The sequence below is a fragment of the Quercus suber genome, unplaced genomic scaffold (genome assembly GCF_002906115.3).
Source record: "Quercus suber isolate HL8 unplaced genomic scaffold, Cork oak 2.0 scaffold_97, whole genome shotgun sequence".
Classification (NCBI taxonomy): Eukaryota; Viridiplantae; Streptophyta; class Magnoliopsida; order Fagales; family Fagaceae; genus Quercus; species Quercus suber.
The window spans coordinates 482,499-506,901 of NW_027069562.1; the positions used below are offsets into that span (position 1 = coordinate 482,499).

The following is a 24,403-nucleotide window of genomic DNA, read 5'->3' on the forward strand; positions in this document are numbered from 1 at the left end:
AAACGAAATTATAGATAACAATAATTTAGAAAATTTATAATAAATTAAAAAATTTATAATAAATTATAGATCCACAATAATTTTATAATAAATTATATATAACAGCTTACTGACGTTACTTTTTTTACCCATTAATAACAGTTAATAAACAATAATTTGTTATGAAATTATTTTGAAAATATATTATTGATGTAATAATTTTCAAAAAAAAAAAAAAAAGGGAAAGCAAAATCCAGAAATGATGAAACGACGTCGTGTAAACACCTCCTCTCTAAATACTAATAGCCAACTAAGTCCAACCAGTCCATCCACCAAAAAAAAAAAAAAAAAAAAGGCACTTTTCTTTCAATTCTTTTCGTTTCCTTCAAAATTCAAAACCCGTCACTGAGTGGCACCCTCCGTAAATACCCGCCGATCCAAGCCCCAATATCTATCTATATATATACATAATACTCCCGAACTTTCATTTCTCTCACTCTCAAACCTCTCTCTCTCATCAAAGCCCAATTTTATAAAATTTTAGTTTAAATTTTATTGACTCTCTCTCTCTCTCTATCTTTCAAAACAAAAAACGATGTCGTTGAGGCCGAGTGCTCGAACGGAGGTGCGGCGGAACAGGTACAAGGTGGCGGTGGACGCGGAGGAGGGGCGGCGGAGGAGGGAAGACAACATGGTGGAGATCCGCAAGTCGCGAAGAGAAGAGAGTCTTTTGAAGAAGCGTCGCGAAGGTCTCCAACAGCTCTCCTCCGGCGCGGCGCAAAACCAGCTGCAACAACCGCTGCTCGGCTCTTCTTTTCAATCCTCCGCCACCGGTCTCGAAAAGAAAGTACTGTCCCTATCTCTCTCTCTCTCTCTCTATCTAGCTTTACGTCGTTTTATTCTGTTCGGTTTTAATTTTGATCGTCGTTTTGGAATTTGATATACATATTGAAATGAAAGAGAGGTTCGCGATCATTATTATTATTTTGCTTTAATTTAGGGTTTATTGAAGTTCGATTGGATTGTTTATAGTTCATTTGTTATGGTTGTAAATTGTAATGAGTTTTCGATAGGGGAATTAGGGTTTTCAGCTGGACGATAATTTGTTGAGATCGTGTTATCGATGTCATTTTGGTTTTTTTTACGTATATGAAATGGAAATGAGGTTAAATGGAATTTTTGCCTTAATTTAGGCTTTAATTTTGGTTGTGATCGTCGTTTTGGAATTTTTGATTGTATGTTGAAATGAAAATGAGTTTTGCTATTGATTTTTATTTATTTTTTCTTTAATTTAGGGTTTGATTGGAGCTGAGGGGTTTGTTGAAGTTCGATTGGATTGTTTATTGTTCATTTCTTGTGATTGTAATGAGTTTTCGATAGGGGAGTTGGGGTTTTTAGCTGGATTATGTTTTGTTGAGATTGTGTCGTTGATGTCATTTTGGTTTTTTATATATAATCAAGCAGGACAATCCGGTTCTATTTGACTAAGCCCCATGCCCCTCCAAGGAGGGAGTTTGAAAAGGAAAAGAGGTTAAATGAATTTTTTGCTTTAATTTGTGGTTTGATTGGAGCTGGGGGGTTTATTGAAGTTCGATTGGATTGTTTATTGTTCATTTGTTAGGGTTGTAATGAGTTTTTGATTGGGGAGTTAGAGTTTTTAGTTTGATGATATTTTGTTGAGATCTTGCTATTGATGTCATTTTGGTTTTTTATATAAATGAAAAGGAAAGAGGTTAAATGAATTTCTTGCTTTAATTTTGGGTTTTATTGGAGCTGGAGGGTTTATTAAAGTTTGATTTGGATTGTTTATTGTTCATTTGTTATGATTGTGATGAGCTTTCGATAGGGGAATTAGGGTTTTAAGTTGGATGATGTTTTGGTTGAGATCGTGTTGCTGATGTCCTTTTTAGTTGATGATGGAGTTTTTGCTCTAATTTAGGGTTTGATTGGGGGTTGGGGTGGTGTTTTAAGCTTAATTTGCTTTCAGTTTTGGTTGGGCAATTAGGGTTTGATTGGAGCTGAAAGGTTTATTGAAGTTTGATTGGATTGCTTATTGTTCAGTTGTTATGGTTGTAACGAGTTTTCGATAGGGGAATTAGGGTTTTAGCTGGATGCTGTTTTGGTTGGGATTTGTCGTTTTTGGTATCAAAGAATTTTGTTGGAGAATCAGGGTTTGATTGAAGCTAAGGGGTTTATTGAAGTTCGATTGGATGGGTTTAGTTCAAATCTTATGGTTTTTGACTGGTTTTGGATGGGGGAATGAGGAGTTTTAGAATAATTTAATTTGGTTTTGATGGGTTTTTTGTTAGGGAATAAATCATTGGGTTGTCTATTGGTATTTTTATATTTGTTTTATTACTGTTAATTTTTCGTTTGATTAAAGGTTTTGATGGGATTTGCATTTAATTTGGGGTTCAATTGGAATTTCGATTGGTTTTGAAGTGCTTGAGCTTATTTTTGGGTGGGAGAATAGGGATTGGTTGGATCTTATATTGGTGAACAAGCTGGATAATGTTCTGGTTATGTAAAATCTGATGAGATTTTGTTTAATTTATGTAGTTTTTGATGAATGACTATGCTCAGGGAACTATGGTTTGTTTGGGACCTCTAACAGTGTTATAGCTGTATATTGTTTTTGTAACATCAATACTTTTCAATTGTTTTAGTTCATTTACTTTCGTTTTGATAGGTTTTTGGTGGATTGTCTATTGTTGTTCTAGCAGGATGTTGTTTGGAGCATCGTAGAGGTTTTGATGGAATTTAGTTTAATTAGATTGGTTTTTTAGCTCAGTTTCTATGATTTTGAAGGATTTGGTTAGGTTTATCGGCTTTTTAGCTGGAAATTCTTTTGTCAGTCTTTGTAGAGGTTTCTATGGAATTTTCTTTAAATTATGGTCCAGTTGTATTGGTTTTAGTTCATCTGCTATTGCTTCAATGGATTTTGATTTGGAGTTCGGGTTTGGTTGGATCATCTATTCATGGTTTTATTTTATTTTTCAAAATTGTTTTAGTTACATTGAAGGTTTCAGTGGAATTTACTTGAATTTAGAGTTTGATCAGAATGGTTACTGGTGATTTAGTTGGATTGGTTATATTGAATGCATAGGGTTGCTCTTATTATGCTTGTCCTTAAAAAAAGATCAGATCAAAACAACTTGCTTTTACTGAAGTTCTCTAATCATGGATTTTGCTATGCAAATTGTTTAGCATTTTACTGATTTGGAATTGCTCTGGTGTTAGTTCTTGGTATTATTGGTGATTATCATGCTAATTATGGTTGACTTGTTCAAGTGCAGTTAGAACATCTACCATCCATGGTTGCGGGAGTGTGGAGTGATGATAGTAATCTGCAGCTTGAGGCAACTACTCAGTTCAGGAAATTGCTTTCAATTGGTAAGAAATTTGATCTCTCTAGTCTAATGCATCTGTTGTACATATATATTTGTTTCAATTATTCACCTTTTTTTTCTTTACCAGAGCGCAGCCCTCCAATTGAGGAAGTGATACAGTCAGGCGTTGTTCCTCGCTTTGTTGAGTTTCTGATGAGGGAGGACTACCCACAGCTTCAGGTCTATTGCATGCTGTCTATTATCTGATGGTTTTTTTTTTAGATGTATGTGACCATGAATTTAACATTGTTATTGCTTGAAACTTTTTATAGTTTGAGGCAGCCTGGGCTCTCACTAACATTGCTTCTGGGACATCTGAGAACACTAAAGTGGTAATTGATCATGGGGCTGTCCCAATATTTGTCAAACTTCTTGGTTCTCCTAGTGATGATGTTCGTGAGCAGGTATGAATGTGATTTAGGTGCTTAAACTAGCTCTTTAGTACTTTTTGCACTATTTTATGAAGTTAATCAAGTTGGCATTTTTAAGTAAAATGACTTCCCCACCTATATCTTTTGGATGTCCAGGCTGTGTGGGCATTGGGAAATGTTGCTGGTGATTCCCCTAGATGTCGTGACCTTGTCCTAGGCAATGGGGCTTTGCTTCCATTACTGGCACAGTTGAATGAGCATGCCAAGCTTTCTATGCTGAGAAATGCTACCTGGACACTGTCAAATTTTTGCCGAGGCAAGCCTCAGCCTCCTTTTGATCAGGTTAGCTATCTTGGATGCTCTTTGAAACTTAACAATTTATGAAACTGTGGGTGATGCTGCTGAGGCTATTAATTAGTCTAAAATCTAAAATAATATTGTGGGGTTGCAGTTTTTGAAAACTTGCCTTCACCAACCATTGTGATGTTATATATTATGCTGTATTGTTTACTGCACAGGTTAAGCCTGCACTCCCAGCTCTTGCACGCCTTATTCATTCAAATGATGAAGAAGTCTTAACTGATGCTTGCTGGGCACTCTCGTATCTTTCTGATGGTACAAATGACAAAATTCAAGCTGTCATTGAAGCTGGTGTTTGTCCTCGGCTTGTTGAGCTTTTATTGTGAGTTCTTAGATCTTCAAACTTATTGAGTTGTACTTATTTTGTGGTGGGATGTGTAAACCTCTATATTATGCACTCAATTATAAAATTTCTTGCCATTTTTCAGCCACCCATCTCCTTCTGTGCTCATTCCTGCTCTTCGTACGGTTGGAAATATTGTGACTGGAGATGATATGCAGACTCAGGTATTGGGAACTTGTGCAGCTTGGAATAATAAAATATGGGCTATATTGTTTTTTTCCCAAGTATATGTAGTCATTAAGATTTAGGTACACAATCTTCCCTAATTTTTTTATTATGTCACATGCTTGTAAATGGAGCGATGTATTCATGTATGCACTCAGGATTTGTCTGTGGGCAACTATTATTCTTGGTCTGTGAATTTTTTTTTTTTGGTTTTGGTTTTGGTGTGGCCAGCTTTTGTAATGCATTAGATCAGACAATGGTTTTGTCCTCTTCTAAATTTTTGTGGTGTACTTACGAGGCCTGTACAAAGAAATAGACTTGGGAAGTAGGGCTAGACGTTATCCTTTTTTTTTGGTTCTTTAAAATATATAGTCTCATTCCAGTCATAGACACGCAAGCAAATTGTTCTTTTTGAAGGTTGTGGTTGGATTTGAGGATTTCAAATAAAGGGATTTGAAGAACAATTACTTGTATAAATTTAACAGCACATGATGATAAGAACTTTGAGGATTTTCTTAAATAAACACTTGTGATATTATGGATTTGAATTGACACCTATAAAAAAATTTGATGGATTTGAAATGACATCTTACATGTGGTCACTTGAAATCCACTTATTAATAAAGCTCAAATCCTTTGATCAGTAGACAAAAATTTGTCATTTCATACCCTATACGTTTGGTATCACTTTCAACTAATGAGGTGTTGTTGCTGTTCAGGTCATTATCAACCACAATGCTCTTCCTTGCCTATTAAACCTGTTGAACAATAATTATAAAAAGAGCATTAAGAAGGAAGCTTGTTGGACTATTTCAAATATCACTGCTGGCAATAAGGAGCAGATTCAGGTAACCTATAGATTTAAGCTATTCCAACATGATTTAATCCATTTTTCTCTCTATTTGTTATTATGCGCGTCCTAGTTTCGTGAAATTTGGATCTAAATACACAATTTCTCTTCAACTGTGACCGTAAAATGGGGTCTTTATTGGTTGTTGCAGGCTGTTATTGCGGCTGATATAATTGCCCCCCTTGTTAATTTGCTTCAAAATGCTGAGTTTGATATTAGGAAAGAGGCTGCATGGGCAATCTCAAATGCCACATCTGGTGGTTCTCCTGAACAAATCAAGTACGAAAAATCTTGTTTTGTTGTCCTAGTTTGCCTTTGGGTAAGTGTTTGGTCTGCAGATATTATATCTCTTTGTTGGTCACAGGTACCTGGTAAATCAAGGGTGTATCAAGCCCTTGTGTGATCTTCTCATCTGCCCCGATCCAAGGATTGTCACAGTTTGTTTGGAAGGGCTTGAAAACATTTTGAAGGTAGGGGAAGCTGATAAGAACTCGGGCAGTACTGGAGATGTAAATCTCTATGCTCAAATGATTGATGATGCGGAGGGGCTAGAGAAAATTGAGAATCTCCAGAGTCATGACAATACTGAGATTTATGAGAAGGCTGTGAAGATTCTTGAGACATATTGGTTGGAGGAAGATGATGAGACAATGCCAGGTGATGCTGCCCAGTCTACGTTCAACTTTGGAGGGAGCGAAGTTCCTTCTGTTCCTTCAGGTGGATTCAAATTCGAATGAAGGTATCTTTATACTATTTCTCTCATGTCTTGTGTTTTATTTTTATTCAATTAGCTTTTGTTTTGGTTATTGTGCAATTAAATTTATGGAGTTAACTGTCCGAACTTTGCTTGCATTGCTGCTCTATGTTTTGTTATTGATGCTCTTGACATATTTTCTTTTAAAAAATCGCAGTATTTGGTGGTGAGAGATTAGTTGGGGTCAGGTCAGGTGTCTTGTCGTGTTTGGGTCCTCTTCGGTCCGGTCTGGTGCATGATTTATGGGGGTGCTGGACTGGCACAAGTGTCGGTAATGGCTGGATTAAGATGTTGAGGGATACTTGGATTGGTTATATGACAGAACTAGAATTTGTTGCTGCAACAAAGTTGAGGAGCCAGAGTTCTCTTTTTGGGGAATGGTTATTCCAGGTGATTGGGCTCTCCCATGAAGTCAATGTCGAGTCTCATAAGTTGTTTCATTTGTTCTATTTGCCATAGAACAGAGTCGGAGTCTGTCAGTTGTGGGGTGAGTTTTGTGCTACCAAATTCACTCTATAGACACTTGTAGTTATGAGGGATACTGGATTTTTATGTTCATTGTATGTTGTGATGATTTTTCCCCCCCTTTGAGTCGAAAATGTATTTGCCTAGGGTATACCGTTTACTGGTTTGATATGAAAAGTTGTCTAAAACTCATTGAAGGAAAAGAGTTTCTTAATATTTAAGGATATCAGAGTTCTAATCTGCCGCCTTTTTTCGTTTGTATTGCACTTGACTTTGCTATAAAGGCTATATGTTAATAAATTTTGTATGAACTGTGATTTTTTTCTTTTTCTCCCTGAAGTCATTAGATTAATATACGTTAACCTCTGTTGTTGACACGATTTGCTAAATGAAGTATTCTCTCTTCATCTTTGCATGTAGCTAAATTACTGAAGTATTCTTCAACATTTTACCGGAGCAAATAGTTCACAAGTTGCTGTAGTGTAGGAACAAGCTTTAGAGGGTGTTAGGTTTGATTAAAAAATTATTTCAGTTTGATTTTGAATTAATTCTGATTTTTTTTTGGGTTGATAATTTGATGGCTGAAGAACCTTGCTATTTTAGGAAGTTTGAAAAACATTAAAAAAAAAAATCCAAAATTAATTTTATTGTTTACATTTAGTTTTGTGGTATTTACTATTTACCCAAGCACGGTATTCATCATAGTCTTCAAGAATCCAACGAAAATAAAATGTCATCTGGTTGTATGGTATTCCAAAATTGCAACTATTTGCTTATTGATCCTCTATGTTCCACAAGTACAGTTATTTTTTCTTTCACTTTTTAAAATTTATTTATTTTATAAACGGATTCCTTTCTTACTTTCTGAACTTTTATGATTACTAGTAATTGTGCTTGTTTAAGTTTTTATGAGGACCTGGTAAGGCTGGAGGAGGTTGGTTAATCTAATAATCGCATGGAAAGTGGAATTAAAGGGATTCTTCATATATTTTCATAGGTATAATACAATCAATGCTGTCTCATAACTCATAACTCTAGGCTTAGTTGGACGCTGTTTTGTTCAATTATTAACTTTTTGTTTCTTAAAGATATTATCAATTATTACAAATAGCTCTTGAGAAATTTCTCGACAATGTGCTCTGTTTTAGGGGGTGAATTGTTTATGTATTCCATAGTAGACTAGTAGTAAAGAGAGGACATCAATATTTTACTTTTGTAATCCGTGACAATCCTCTCGAATATATGGGGTGGTCAAGGGATACAAAACAAATAACCATTTCTCGTGGCGTGGTGCGTTGGTAGGAGTCTTGGATTTGGTTATACTTGTGAGTTCAAGAGTTACTGGGTTCGAGTCGTGTGCTTCACAAAAATGCTGTGCCACAACGCAAATAGATCTAACGTGCCAATGGGTGTCCCACGCCATCAATAATGGGTTTAAGTAGGCCGGGTCAATAATTACATGCGTGAGGTTCTTTTTTTTGTTCATTAAAAAAAAAAAAACTATTTCTCACTCCTCCGAAATATCAAAAGCAAACAGTATTAAACATTAAACATGGTAGCAGGGAGTGTTTGAATAAAATAAACTAATAAAGTCCTTAATGATTGTGTTCTCTCCAAAACAATCATGGCGTCCATCTTAAAAAGTTTACTAGTTACATGCGGATTCTTTGTTAAAAAAATAGAAACTGAGCAACCAGGACAATTATGTGTGTGTTACTTTGCTATCTAGTCCAGTCGTAACCAATGACTGTGCCATGGGAGATAGAATATGCTGTTAGGGAATGAAATAGATGTATATTGAAGTCTACAATGTTCGAGTCATTCCTCAAGTTACCCCATAAGCAGATTGGACTTGGAGCTAAGAACTTTTCCTCTATAGCTACTCCTGTAACTTGTTTGAGTGATATCATTAGGCTTTGAAATTATTATTATTATTATTTATAAGCTAAACATGGACTCGTAATAAATTATTGAAGAAAATCATATTTTAAGTTATTAATAAATCTGCACACAAAAATGTTCATAGTTTTTAATAGACTCAGGTACACTTATGACAATTAAAGATTGAATTTATTTACTTTTGGATCATTTTCATTTCAAAATTTTAATTTGGCTCTTCATTTTTATTTTGTTTTCATATTGGTCTTGATGCCTTGGGTTGGGTCGTGGTTTAGATCAGTAGTTTTTCAGCCCATTTGACCAATCCGATCCAATATATATATGCTTCTTTTATTACCCATATTTTGATTTTTAAGTTTGATTTAATTTGGTATTTTGATAAATTATTTTGATGAATTTTTAATATAATTTAGACATATTATGTGAATTGCATTAATTACTTTAAAAAATGTTTAAATAGTAGAAATCTCAAAACATGAAATATGTAAGTACAACCAATCGACCCAACCCAAACTAGGTGGGTTGGGTTGGGTTGGGTTGGATTTTACACAATGAGTTGTATTAGATTGGAAATTTCTCAATCTAATCTCCCTGGGTTGAGTTGAAAGAATAACTCTCCAAGATCTAAACCATTAGTAATCTGGTGACACTTGTATTTTATGTGTGACATGCTTATGGACGTTATTTATCTGACACTTAACAGTAATATTATCAGCAGTATTGAATGATATAACCAATATGAAAATGGGATCAAATATAAAGGAATAAAATAAAATTGTGAAAAATAAAATACTACAATAAAAATAATGCAAAAATTTAAAGGATAAAAAGTGTAATTTATTTTTTTAAACATAATTATTGAAATGAGATAATTTAATTAGCATTAATAAATTTAATGTAAGTAAATAGTTCATATAGAATTGATATAAAGCTAAACTTAACCTATTAACTTTTTTCTTTAATTGGGGGATCAGCATTACTCCTTAGTTGTTTCTTAACCAAAAAAACAATGCATTTTAGTCTTTAGTTTTTTCTTTTTGGGTTGCGTTAATGTGCGGTCTCGTTAACCACAATTTTTTTACTTTTTTTTTGACAATTTTTTTATTATCTTTTTTGTAACTTTATGTTATTTTTTGTAATTTTATAAATATTTTTATGGCTTTTTCTTTTATTTATTTTTATTAGGTAAGACCCATGTTAGGAACTTGACTATTTTATTTTATTTTATTTATTACGTAGGATCAGGGACCTTAACAAACACGCGTTTTTTTTTTCCCCCTTGAGAAACCAAAAAAAAAAAGAAGAAAAAAAAGAAGCGCTTGTTAACATTTTCTGATTTTCCTTTCTTTTTAATCACAAAAATAGGAACCAATCATATAAGCATAAATTATTCTGTCCACATCCTTGGTACATGAGAAACGAACAGAGATATAATTTCATGCATGATTTCATGTTATCGAAGAAAGTCACAGCTTTTCTCCTCCAAGCACACTCACACACTGTCTAGTGTCCACTCCCAGCCAGGGTGAGAGAGAGATTTCAAGGCGCTTCTTTTGATGGGCAATGGGAATTAATTGGTCTGTATTATGGGGAAGTGAAAAGCAGCCTATTGACCAACCTGATTTGCTTCATTGGAGATTGAGCCTCATACCAGACCAAAATCTCTTTTTCAGGCCTAAATTTATAGCTTTGCAACTCATTGTGGTGTACTATTTTGAGCATGATGTAATTAAAATATGATTAATATGCATACACAATCTTTTTTACACTTGAAAACTTATTTAAATCATCGACTATGAATGTTAGATACAATTATTTTTAGATCGACCCAACACTCATAGTCCACTATTTTTCAACAGAAAAATATTGTTCCCAAGCATTACAGTTAAAATATTGGGAAGCCAAAAGAGTTTTGGTTTATTGTTGTCCTCTTTTCGAACGGTTGAGGTCCTATAACTCTTGTCAACCAATGCAAAAAGAAAGCTGTTTTTGGTGCTTTCTTTCTTTTTCATTCTGTTACCTCTACTCTATCAGCTACTCACGTTTTGTCCCTAACTGTTTTTGTATAGGAAATATAATTTCACAATTTAGGCATAAGTGTAATTATTTGAATAGACCATCGACCCACTTAGCACAATACAAATTTTGTTTACCATTTTTTTATTTTTACTTTATATTATACCAATTACAAATTTGTTATGTGCCTATTTTTTTTTTTTTTTTTAATTTTCACTTTAAACATTAGTTATTTTATAAGAAAAGTAAAAAGAATACAAAAATAAATTTGGCTCCAAATTGGTTTGGAGCTAGCTTATTCCAACCTATGATGTGGCAAATAAAGAGGCCATGTACCACATAATTTTCTTAACGAGTCATATAATTTGTTTAAATAATACACATAAATAATTTTATAAATCGCTACGTAATAGAATGGAAAACCGGCTTGAAGCCAAACTTCTACCAAAACATACATAACAAGTTGTGATTTGTTTAAAAAAAAATAGAACACAAAAAGTGGCACAGATGATTTATATTCCCTTTAGCATGAGTCAAATTGTAGGTTCGAATCTATCCAAATCATGCTATTTTACTAATGATAGCAAAGAATGCAAGAAAAGTTCAAATATAAAAAAAAAAAGATCCTATTTGAAGTGTATTTGCTAGGATTAATTTTTATTTATTTATTACAATCTATTAACATTTTATAGTGAGTCAGATTGTATTTAATTAAAATTTTTTTATTTGTTTTTGTTACTTCTAATATAGCAGGACTCGCTTATTTCCTCCTTAACGAGTTCAATCGAGTACTTATTAACATATTCTTATATAAAAGTGTGAGAGTGCTTTTTTTTTTTTAGCACTATGGCCCAAGGATCCTGGGCCGTGTGAGAGGTTCTTAGTGGACTGGGATCAATTCTCCGCAGCTAACGGGCTGATTTAAGAATAGATTTGTGCACAGAACAAGCTTCCTACAATTACAAACAACTAAAAAAGAAGTATTTGTATTGAATAACGTTTAACAGTAAAGGAAATGCATAATAAATGAAATATAATGCAAAGAACATGTTAGGGATCCTCTAATTGGTGAGGTATGTTTCATTAGTTTCTTTTAACTGTGATTACAAAGCTCACTAAGACATGATGCAAGGTTCAAATGAGTTCAAAAATTACAGACTTTGATAGCCATTCAAGCTTCAAAGACTTGCAAAGTTTGAATTCGTTGAATCCGATCGTGTACTGTAGTGGCTGCCTCTGGGATACCGGGAACAGATTCCTCTGTTTTCCCACCCCCAAAAAAAAAAACCTAGCACAACTGGTATTTGAAAAACAAAAAACAAAAACAAAACAAAAAACCCTGCTATTACAATTGACATTATTAGAAGACAATTTGCTAAGAATGGTGGTTACCCATTTATTATTGAATCAGATAAATAGGCATGGAATCCACCTTGGGTATTTGCATTATATGCATAGGGGAGAGAGCTCAAGAGTCAAGACCATAACACAATTTCCATCCAAAAAGAAAAGAAAAGAAAAGAAAAGACCATAACCCAATCTCCTTCTTAGGGCCTTTTGCTATAGACAATATGATCAATGCGGTGCTCTATTAACTATATAGTGTATGTTATCCACCAAAAACAATACAGTACTAAAAAAGAGTATGGCTGAAGTGAGCTTTGGTGGTCCATAAAGGTTTGGGGGCTTTTTGTCTGATCACAGAGACAAAGGAAGATGGTGTGTATTGGTGTACTAGAGTCTAGAGCTTTGTCTTGTGTAACCCTGATAATCTGCCCACATTTTGTCCATTTTTTTTTCTGCATCATTCCCTTTTTTTGTCCCTACTTTATCAACTACCTCACCCAAAAAAAGGTTCTTGGGATATAGCTGGTCACACGGTTTCTTTTAGTTCTTGCACATCCTATCATTGCATTGCAACCCTTATTTTTCTTTTCCTATAAGCTAATTATGCAACCATTGTAGGTTCTGTGAAATTTTGAGACTAAAGAAGAATCACAGTGTATTTATCCATGGAAAACCCTTTTCTATTAAACCATTTAGAGTGTTGTAAATTTATCAAATATATTATATAACTAATCCTATTGTTCAGTGGTCTCACCAAGACTTGTCTAGCTGGGACATAGAGTAAGACAGTATTTAAGCAAGTCGAACTTATTCTTTAGGCAAGGCAATGTACAAACGGTTCTTATTAAGAGTCCTCATATTGAAGTGTGGAGCTATTAACATTTCCTTCCTTATAAATTCTTTTGGGGCCAAAACGGTTGTGAAATGTGTTTTTAATACTATTTTTCTTTCTCAGTTCCACTCCCAAAAATGTTTGTTACTCTCTAAAAGAAAAAAAAAAAACCTCCAAACTTATCAGTAGCAGCAAGAAACCATATTGTTTTTTTTTTTTTTTTGGTAAAAAGAAACCATATTGTTATATAAAACATTTCACCGTTTGGGGTTTTCCAACACAACCATATATCCATCCATAGCTTAAAAAATCAAAACAATAAACATTAAATTTTATTCTTATTGGAATCAAATTTCATAAATACAATACAATAAGCATTAGCCCCATATTACATTATGTGTACGGTTCTGCAGTGCAGTCATTGCTGATACTGATAGTGACACAATATATTATTATCCACCATACACTCGTGCATGCTGATACGGGGTCCCCACAGGCCCACACACACGTCACAGAAAATTTGGCGGTGTGCCCTGTGCAGCCACCAAAATTGTTTGCCAAACCAAGCCCATTTTAGTCATTTACTCAACCCCACAAAAAATAAACCCTACGGTTTTTGAGCCTATCCACTGAACCCTCTCTCTCTCTAAAGCCCATTTTATCTCTCTCATATCAGTCATTTGCATGTAGGTCTTATTTAGTATCTCTCTCTCTCATCTGGTTTTTGGGTATAATTCCTTTTTGGGTTTTGGGCTTCCTTTTTTGGTTTTATGAATTCCTCTGTTTCTCTCTGTTTTTTCAAGAAATGATTTGGGTTTTCTCACACTTGTTATAGAGCTTGTATCACTGTAACCTTCAAGACCCACTACTCTCTCTCTTTTTGGTGTGCATGATGGATCTTAGTGAAAAGGTGAGTTTTTGATTTTAGAGTGACTAGAAAGCTTGTTTCTTTGCTTTTTCTGCATTTGAAAAAAGAAGAAAGAAAAAGAAGAGAACTGTTTTTTTTTTTGTTTGTTTTTGTTTTTGCTTTCTATATGGGTTTGTTTGATATTAAATATGATAACAGCTGCTAATGTTGGTTATTATTATTCAGGAATCATTGTCTATGGATGTGATTGAGGACAAGAAGTGCTGCACTGTTTGCAAGACCACAAAGACACCCTTGTGGAGAGGTGGGCCAGCTGGGCCCAAGGTGATTTTCCCCACCTCCATAACCTTTTTGCCTGATTGAGTTTTTGATTTTGAGTTGTGGGGTTTTTCTAGTTTTTGATCTTTTCAGTCACTATTTTTGCGTGTCACTCATTTCTCCATTTTGGGTTTTTGATTTTGACTCATATGGGTCTCTAGTCTTTTTGGTCACTTCAATTCCTATCACGCTGGTTATTGTACACTTTTTTTTTTCCTTGAAATATGTTTGACTTGGTTTTTTGATTTAGATCAATGGGTCCCTCTACTGTCTCTCACTTAAAAAAAAAAAAAAAAATTATACATGTTATTTTAATACTTTCAAAGTAAATCACTATTCTCATGTAATTTACTCTGATTATTCTGGGTTTATGCTTTTAATTTTAAGGGTCCGTTTGGATATAGTTGAAAATTGAAAACTAAAAAACACTGTAGTAAATAATTTTTAAATGTGTAAATAGTACCGTTGGACATATTTTTAATAAAAAAGTTGCTGAAAAGTGAAATTTGTGAATCCATAAACAGTAAAATTTGGGCTGAAAAGTCAATTATTGCAATTACAGTTCATTAAACAGTATTCGCTACAGTACTGTTACAGTAAAATTTAGCAGGAAATGCGTAAAAAAAAATAAAAATCTGAAAAAACGCAGACGTCAAACGTGATTAAAATACGTGCCAGCGAAACGAGTACTAAGTGTTTCTAATTTTTTCCTTTCCATTTTCCTCAGTCATCATTTGGGACTTCATCTTCAATTTGTGTTGGTTTGTGACATATTTGGGTTTCTCTGTTCCTAGCGACTGATTTATAATTATCTGAATGCCTTTTAGATACTGATTTCTTATCTGAATTTTTTAGTCTCCTCAATTTGGGTTTTCTCTGGGGGAATGTTTTTCAATTCTGTTGCATTGGTTTGAATTTTGGGTATTTATTTACTACTTTGCCAATTTGATTAGTCTTATTTTTTAATTAAAAAAAAAATCTGAGATCATTCTTCTTTGTTTGTCATTTTGTGATGTGTGTTGGTGATTTTGATTAATGGGTCTTTTTGTTTGTTGGTTTTTCAGTCACTGTGTAATGCCTGTGGGATCAGGGACAGAAAGAGGAGGAATTCTATGATGGGTTTGAGTCATGTATCATATAGGAAAAAATATAGATCAAATGCTCGTGCTACTACCACGACCACCAAATCCAATTCCAATGTCACAACCACAACCACAACCACTGCTAAAGCTGTTGGCAATGGTGGCAAAAATCTGAGGGAGTCTTTGAAGACAAAATTAATGGTTTTGGGAAATGATTTCTTGCTGCAAAGGTTACCATCAGTGATGAAGAAACAGAGGTGCCAGAGGAGGAGGAAGTTGAAGGAGGAGGAACAAGCTGCTGTGTGTTTGATGGCATTGTCCTGTGGTTCTGTTTTTGCCTAGAGGTGGAAACACACAAGAAGATGTTGATAGATAAAGAAGACCCTAACCACTTACCAGTAACCCCAACCAACAAATATACCTTTTAATATTTGTCCTTTTAGCACTTTTTTCACTTTTTCTTTGATTAAATGAAAGGAAATGGAAATACCCTTCTGTATGTTATTTGGGTTTTTCAAAGATAGAAAAGAAAGAAGGGAATAGTCAAGGAATTGAAAGGTAATTGATAGAATGACATTCCTGTTTTTGGTGACATATCTTAGTAATATTGTACATATACTTGGAAGTAATGATATAACATCTTTTTTTTTGGTTGAATCATGTATGTACCATTTGTTCTGGTTCATGATTATGATGTTTGTAGATATTGTTGGATGACTTTATACTGGGAAGCTGTCTGCGAGAATTGTCATAGTATGATCCATCCTAAGCAATTGAGGTGTCCAAAAAAATGCGCTCAAAGATCTGATTAAAGGGTGTTTGAATTGCTTCAAGAAATTTTAATTCTTAACTTGCTCTTCAAAGAGAGTAATACTACAACCATAAACTATTTTACAACATTTTCACACCATTTTTGTCAATTTAATTTGTGTTTATTATTTACGTTATTTTTATCATGTGCTATTAATTACACTCTGAAAAATGTTGAGTTCCTATATATATTGAGCGGCCAAAAATAGAATAACAAGATGGCCGAAAATGTTGTAGCAAGGCGGTTTTAAGTCAATGTTACAGGGCATGAGGTCCAAGGGGCAATTATATGGGTCAATCTTTATAAGCCTCTATCTTATGAACCAAGATGAAGGCGGACACCTGGATCTCTCTCAGTTTCAAAGGAATCAAATCTACCTGTTTCCCTTGTTTCTCAAGACCCACTTCTGAAATTGCAAATGATTTTATTTGTCAGGTGATAGCACAAGATTTGAAATTAGTTTTGTTTGATAAAAAAAAAAATTAGGAACTCAAACCTCTTGAATAAAATAAATTTGGAACCAATCTATTTTAGAGACCTTTATTTATTTACCTCTAAAGTCTAGACAATCTATGGAGATGCAGTATAACAGCAAATTCCTTTTTTTTTTTTTTTTTTAGTAATGTATTCTCATCCCTAAAGGAGTTACTTTTGTCTCTTAAGGTTTATTTAACCCATTTGATTTAGCTACTAAGGTGAAGGGAATATGAGATAAATATCACTCTTCCAAAGTATTTGGATTGGTGGTAGAGTGAATGACTAAGGACTTGAAAGTCAATGGGCCTACTGCAAAGTTTTCCACATTTTCTTTAGAGGAGTTTAAAAGAGTTTTAACTTACAAGGTGTAGCCCATTCTTAGCCAAAAAATCCTGAGCCCAAGCTTCTGGATATTAAACTTTCAGGCCTATTCTTGGCTGAGAGGGGTACTCAACCACACACTGAGCATATCACTATATGAAGGATGGTAAGAGTTTGGGCCTGTGGACATTTATGTTAAGATGTTAAAAATTAAGGGTGGCTACTCTGATACATGGGCTAGCTCACCAAGTTTTCAGTCCACTTTCCTTCTTCCATATCTCTTACTCTCTGGGCTAAACAGTCATAACCATGGCACATATAAGACTCAATAGCTATGCAAGCACATATATTTTTTCTTTAAAACCAACTTCAAAATTCCATACATTGAGATTAATGTCAATGGTTCTATAGAGTATATAGGTTTTATCACATTGCTGATCATCTTTTGGCATTGCTTCTGCAAGTGACTGAAAACTTATAGCACTAAGGTTCTCATTCCTTGCAACTACATAAGATAATCATTTATCAATCTACCAATAGCAAATATTTTTGGTGCGGGTTTTCTTGAAAGAAAATAAACATAAGATTCAACCACCCTTATAACAATGCCCACAACATAACCACTTTCATTGTCTCCATAATTCTTAACCAAGAGATCTGGAAGATGACACAGCTCCGACATAGAATCAATTCTTTCTAGCATAGGTGTAGAGAAAATTGCAAAAAACTAAAATTTCCACCACATGGAGCACATTAAATAAGCATTTAGTTGTAACTCTTTGTAATTGTGGGTTTAGATGTTTGGGAGCCAAATTGTGAAGCCCAAAAGTGATTTAGGAAAGCCATTTTGCACCAACGAGCTCTTCATGATCCTACAAACTGTGATCTCAGCCCTTTACTTTTAATAGTTTGAATGACTTCATTAAATCGATCTATTCAAAGAAATGAAACATCTCCAAACCACCAATTATCAAGTTTGTCTTCAAGCTTTGAGTTCACAGCACTATTTGCTAAAAAATTCAATTCTTGTACATAATCATCACCAAAACTAAGTTCTTTTAGATTTATGCAGGTCTTCCAGGCAATTGCTTTTGAGCATCCTTCCATGACTTGTAACTCTGTAAAAATTAAGTTTTTCTTCAAGCTTTGAGTTCACAACATTATTTGCTAGAAAATTCAAGTCCTGTACATAATCATCACCAAAACTAAGTTCTTTTGGATTTATGCAGGCCTTCCAGGCAATTGCTTTTGAGCATCTTTTCATGAAGTGTAACTTTGTAAAAATTAAGAAGTTAAGAAAGGCCTCAGCTTTGGACATTACATTTACTAGTTCAAGATCGTCACTCATTTCGAGGAATGAGCACCACAAATGGAGCAGCATTGGTGTTAAATCAACCTTCCAGCCATAACAAAGATTGACTACTAATTCAGAAGTTTTGGGTCCACCTGGAAGATTGTCTAGTTAAATAATGGGGATAGTGTCTCTTTCACCAGCTTGGGGTAACGACGCAGCTAGTGAGGTTCTATTGAATATGTTAATTATTAGTTGATAAGAATTTATAGCCAACCCAAATTTAATTGGGAGTAAGGCTTAGTTGAGTTGAGTCAAATATTAAGTAAAAGCAATTAATATGTAATAGTTAAGGTTTTAAAAATTTTAGTTTGGGATACAAACAATAAAACATGGTTTTCAACAACAAAGGAGAATGAATTCATTCATCTGCCATTTTTATTTTTCTTTGACTTAATATAAGACACCATATGCAAGCAAACTATCTACATGAGTCAATATTTGTAATGAAGATTCCAAGGGCTTAAAGTCAATTATAAATTTGTCGCACAAAGAAAGATTGATTCTTCATCCTTTATTAAGAATAGAGTAATTGAGCGCACTTTGTGCAAATATGAATAAATGGGACTCTTTGCCATAAAAAGATCATGTGTGTGTAACTTTAATCGCAAGTACACCATTGATATTCCATATATAGAGAGTAGGTTATCTTGAAAGAGAGAGGTGGGGAGGGGTTTTTTTTACCTGTCCTGGTTTCTTCAGCAACCAAGCTGGAAAAATGACACATCTGTTCTCTTACGCTTCCCACCAGATATTGACCCACAAATGAAATTTACCCTATCAAGACTTTTCCTTCCCACTGTAAGCAAATCTTGTCCAAGGTTGTCAAACTAATATGTCATTCTTTGTCTGAAGCTTCACTTGTTGTATATTTCTATTTCTTGTTGCTCACACAAACCTGCACATACATATATAAACAGATTGATAGGATTTATTCTTTACATATAAAATCAGGCACGTGATAGACATAGGAACTGTGCTAGCCTCCTCACTAAGATTGTATATTGTGTAATACTAGTCGCAGACCCGCGCGTTGCGCGTGATTATTTTTTATGGTGATCTCATTATTATTATTATTATTATTTTGTAATTTGAACTAATTTAATGAAAAGTAATGCATTTCATAATCATATTTATCACAAAATAATTTTTTATTATTGTAGAATTGTTTTATTTAAAATTTGAAACCTTAATTCTACCATAGTTGGTTGACTAATTTTTACATCTCTAAGTCAATTAAACATGTTTTGCATGCTACATGTAAACCTTCTTTTCCATAAGGGTTGAAATAATGTGCTTTTTTTGTGTCAGATCTTCTATATATATATATATATATATTTTTTTTTTCAACCTACTGTAAAACGAATACTTAGAACTTAGAACACTTGTCTGGTGTGGCGGCCAGCACCCTAATCCTTCCAACAGACGGCGCCAATTGTGGGGACTCAATTTGGATTGACCCTGAATATGAATGGGTTTTCAGCCCAATCCAGCCCAAACAATAAATTTATAGAGAGTGGGTTAAAGGTTTAGGCGCTGGCCGTCGATCACCATGCATGAACTTTCCTTATAAAAAATACTAAGAGTTTCTTTACAAATGGGGGGATGCTCCTCGGCCTGTGGGCGAGGAGACCTTGTTGTTCTCCCTTTTTCCCCCCCCCTTTTACTTTACTTGCTTTTCTTATATAGTTTTCATCTTCCTATCTCCTTCTTCTATCTGTTGATCATCTATTTGCCTTTCTTTTGGGCGTCCGTCCCATCAGAGGCCTTATCAGTACTCAAGTGGTTCACTCTGATCAACGTTATCCTGCCAAGGGGTTACCTCCCCATTAATGTGGTCAGGGGGGGTTAGTTGAGTGCATTAAATGCGAGGGTGACAGCTTACTTTGGGGTTAGTCTTTCCCAAAAATCATCTTTATCAGGCCGAGGATAAGGAGGTCCTCGGCGTGGATTGGGGAAAAGAGGCTTTCCTCAATTTAGCCCTGAATAGTCTGTGCTCCTCGGCATGGGCCTTGGGCCTGCTACACGATGGGCCTAGGCTATCAGGCCCACGAACCCCACAATTATGATATTTGTAGATATTGTTGGATAACTTTATAATGGGAAGTTGTCTGCGAGAATTGTCATAGTATGATCCATCCTAAGCAATTGAGGTGTACAAAAAAATGCGCTCAAAGATCTGATTAAAGGATGTTTGATATGCTTCAAGAAATTTTAATTCATAATATGCTCTCCAAAGAGAGTACTACTACGATCATAAACTATTTTACAAAATTTTGCAATTTTATAACATATTTTACAAAATTTTGCAATTTTATAACATTTTTACAAAATTTTTGTCACTTTAATTTGTGTTTATTATTTATGTTATTTTTATTATGTACTATTAATTACACTCTGAAATATGTTGAGTTCCTATATTTATGGAGCAGCCAAAAATAGAATAACATGATGACCGAATATGTCGTAGCAAGGCGGTTTTAAGTCAATGTTACAGGGCATGAGGTCCAAGGGGCAATTTTATGGGTCAATCTTTATAGGCCTCTATCTTATGAACTAAGATGAAAGCGAATACCTAGATCTCTCTCAGTTTCAAAGGAATCAAATCTAGTTGTTTCCCTTGTTTCTTAAGACTCACTTCTGAAATTGCAAATGATTTTATTTGTCAGGTGATAGCACAAGATTTGAAATTAGTTTTGTTTGATAAAAAAAAAAAAAAGGAACTCAAACCTCTTGAATAAAATAAATTTGGAACCAATCTATTTTAGAGACCTTTATTTATTTACCTCTAAAGTCTAGACAATCTATGGAGATGCAGTATAACAGCAAATTCCTATTTTTTTTTAGTAACGTATTCTCATCCCTAAGGGAGTTACTTTTGTCTCTTGAGGTTTATTTAATCCATTTGATTTAGCTACTAAGGTGAAGGGAATATGAGATAAATATCACTCTTCCAAAGTAATTGGATTGGTGGTAGAGTGAATGACTAAAGGACTTGTAAGTCAATGGGCCTATTGCAAAGTTTTCCACATTTTCTTTAGAGGAGTTTAAAAGAGTTTTAACTTACAAGGTGTAGCCCATTCCTAGCCAAAAAATCTTGAGCCCAAGCTTCTGGATATTGAACTTTCAGGCCAATTCTTGGCTGAGAGGGGTACTCAACCACACACTGAGCATGTCACTGTATGAAGGATGGTTGGAGTTTGGGCCTGTGGACATTTGTGTTAAGATGTTAAAAATTAAGGGTGGCTACTCTGATACATGGGCTAGCTCACCAAGTTTTCAGTCCACTTTACTTCTTCCATATCTCTTACTCTCTGGGCTAAACAGTCATAAGACTCATAACCACGGCACATATAAGGCTCAATAGCTATGCAAGCACATATATTTTTTCTTTTAAACCAACATCAAAATTCCATACAATGAGATTAATGTCAATGGTTCTATAGAGTATATAGGTTTGATCACATTGCTGATCATCTTTTGGCATTGCTTCTGCAAGTGACTGAAAACTTATAGCACTAAGGTTCTCATTCCTTGCAACTAGCATAAGATAACCATTTATCAATCTTCCAATAGCAAATATTTTTGGTGCGGGTTTGCTTGAAAGAAAATAAACATAAGATTCAACCACCCTTAAAACAATGCCCACAGCATAACCACTTTCATTGTCTCCATAATTCTTAACCAAGAGATCTGGAAAATGACACTGCTCCAACATAGAATCAAATTCTTTCTAGCATAGGTGTAGAGAAAATTGCAAAAAACTAAAATTTCTACCACGTGGAGCACATTAAACAAGCATTTAGTTGTAACTCTTTGTAATTGTGGGTTTAGATGTTTGGGAGCCAAATTGTGAAGCCCAAAAGTGATTTAGGAAAGCCATTTTGTACCAACGAGCTCTTCATGATCCTACAAACTGTGATCTCAGCCCTTTACTTTTAATAGTTTGAATGACTTCATTAAATTGATCTATTCAAAGAAATGAAACATCTCCAAACCACCAATTATCAAGTTTGTCTTCAAGTTTTGAGTTCACAGCACTATTTGCTAAAAAATTCAAATCTTGTACATAATCATCACCAAAACTAAGTTCTTTTAGATTTATGCAGGTCTTCCAGGCAATTGCTTTTGAGCATCCTTCCATGAGTTGTAACTCTCTAAAAATTAAGTTTGTCTTCAAGCTTTGAGTTCACAACATCATTTGCTAGAGAATTCAAGTCCTTTACATAATCATCACCAAAACAAAGTTCTTTGGGATTTATGCAGGCCTTTCACGCAACTGCTTTTGAGCATCTTTTCATGAGTTGTAACTTTGTAAAAATTAAGAAGTTAAAAATGGCCTCAGCTTTGGACATTACATTTACTTGTTCAAGATCGTCACTCATTTCGAGGAATGAGCACCACAATATAATGGAGCAGCATTTGTGTTAAATCAACCTTCCATCCATAACAAAGATTGACTACTAATTCAAGTTTTGGGTCCACCTGGAAGATTGTCTAGTTAAATAATGGGGATAATCACTAGTGTCTCTTTCACCAGCTTGGGGTAACGACGCAGCTAGTGAGGTTCTATTGAATATCTCAATTATTAGTTGATAAGAATTTATAGACAACCCAAATTTAATTGGGATTAAGGCTTAGTTGAGTTCAGTCAAATATTAAGCAAAAGCAATTAAGATGTAATCGTTAAGGTTTTAAAAATTTTAGTTTGGGATACAACAATATAACATGGTTTTCAATGCAAAAACAAAGGAGAATGAATTCATTTATCTGCCATTTTTATTTTTCTTTGACTGAATATAAGACACCATATGCAAGCAAACTATCTACATGAGTCAATATTTGTAATGAAGATTCTAAGGGCTTAAAGTCAATTATAAATTTGTCACACAAAGAAAGATTGATTCTTCATCCTTTATTAAGAATAGATGAATTGAGCGCACTTTGTGCAAATATGAATAAATGGGACTCTGCCATAAAAAGATAATGTGTGTGTAACTTTAATCACAAGTACACCATTGACATTCCATATAAATGTATGCATAGAGAGTAGGATATCTTGAAAGGGAGAGGTGGGGAGGGATTTTTTTTACCTGTCCTGGTTTCTTCAGCAACCAAGCTGGAAAAATGACACATCTGTTCTGTTACGCTTCCCACCAGATATTGACCCACAAATGAAATTTACTCTATCAAGACTTTTCCTTCCCACTGTAAGCATATCTTGTCCAAGGTTGTCAAACTAATATGTCATTCTTTGTCTGAAGCTTCACTTGTTGTATATTTCTATTTCTTGTTGCTCACACAAACCTGCACATACATATATAAACAGATTGATAGGATTTATTCTTTACATATAAAATCAGGCATGTGATAGACATAGGAGCTGTGCTGGCCTCCTCACTAAGATTGTATATTGTGTAATATTTGGTTTGAAGTGGTTATGTCATTAGGAAGGTCTACTTCCTTTTTCCATCTCCTGGCATTTAAAATATAGGTGAAAAGCATGCATAGAATGAAGCCAATACCTTGATATTATATATGTTATACAATCTCATCCACTTATAGAGAGACACTAAATCATCTTTCTCCATTAGTGTAACTCTTATATTGCATTAGAGCAAATCACTCCATCAATGAAAAAATAAATAAATCTCTCATTAAAAAAATAAAATATGAAAAACGAAAAAGAAAAAAAGAAAGTTGTACCAGTCATTATAGTTCCATTTTTTGTGAATAAATAATAAGAACCAATCATCATGGGGTTATGACAATGATGCTTAGAGGAGTTTATAGGCGGACAACACCTCTGCACAGAGAACTCATCTCTAAATATTAGCACTCAAGGCTAAAGTAAATTCTTATTTATCAACAAAACTGATTTACAATTGGAATTACAGCTATTTTATACTACTAGCCACACAAGCAGCCAAGCCTTGCTAAGTGATTACTGCTGTAATCGACTACTGTAACAGAATTAGTTACAGTTGTCACTAGCACATGCATAGTTTTTTTGTACCTAACTTATAGTTTACTGCTGGCTGCCGATTTTGATTGTAATTGAAACATCATGATGCAGATGCTCCTGCTCCTGCATCAGATGCCTTTTTAAAATTGCATATAATTTACTGTACCAATTTTAAAAAACCATGAGACCTAAGAATACATTTAGGTCCAATGAAGCATTGACCTTGGTTTAATCTTATTACTCACAACAACCATTAAAGACACTTGACTGGTAAAAGACAGACCACTGTTAAGCAAGTTTTTGTGAGAATAATTCATCAATCTTAAGTTTGATAGGAGAAAGGATTGCTAACATATTTAGAACAGTCCCAGAAAAATGCCACGCTGCACCCTTCATAAGAGTAGAATTTCTAACCAATATAGCAAGACACGACTCTGTAG

At 34.3% G+C, this 24,403-nt stretch overlaps 2 protein-coding genes and 2 pseudogenes across 2 annotated transcripts; 2 read left to right on the plus strand and 2 right to left on the minus strand.

The window, feature by feature from the left end:
• The first annotated feature begins 464 nt into the window (after positions 1-464).
• Positions 465-6,916, plus strand: LOC112024322 (importin subunit alpha-1a). The gene is made up of 11 exons (XM_024056960.2): positions 465-826; positions 3,276-3,372; positions 3,457-3,548; positions 3,641-3,772; positions 3,896-4,081; positions 4,258-4,421; positions 4,528-4,606; positions 5,327-5,455; positions 5,609-5,736; positions 5,822-6,196; positions 6,369-6,916. Exons 1-10 carry the CDS (start codon positions 575-577, stop codon positions 6,192-6,194), a joined length of 1,632 nt encoding a protein of 543 aa, XP_023912728.2. The 5' UTR covers positions 465-574; the 3' UTR covers positions 6,195-6,196; positions 6,369-6,916.
• Positions 6,917-13,427: 6,511 nt separating this feature from the next.
• LOC112024314 (GATA transcription factor 23-like) lies at positions 13,428-15,688 on the plus strand. Its single transcript, XM_024056953.2, has 3 exons — positions 13,428-13,680; positions 13,864-13,962; positions 15,021-15,688. Exons 1-3 carry the CDS (start codon positions 13,660-13,662, stop codon positions 15,378-15,380), a joined length of 480 nt encoding a protein of 159 aa, XP_023912721.1. The 5' UTR covers positions 13,428-13,659; the 3' UTR covers positions 15,381-15,688.
• Positions 15,689-16,979: 1,291 nt separating this feature from the next.
• Positions 16,980-18,725, minus strand: LOC112024328 (coleoptile phototropism protein 1-like; annotated as a pseudogene).
• A 2,640-nt stretch (positions 18,726-21,365) lies between these two features.
• On the minus strand, positions 21,366-23,134 carry LOC111991005 (coleoptile phototropism protein 1-like; annotated as a pseudogene).
• Between the last annotated feature and the right edge of the window lie 1,269 nt (positions 23,135-24,403).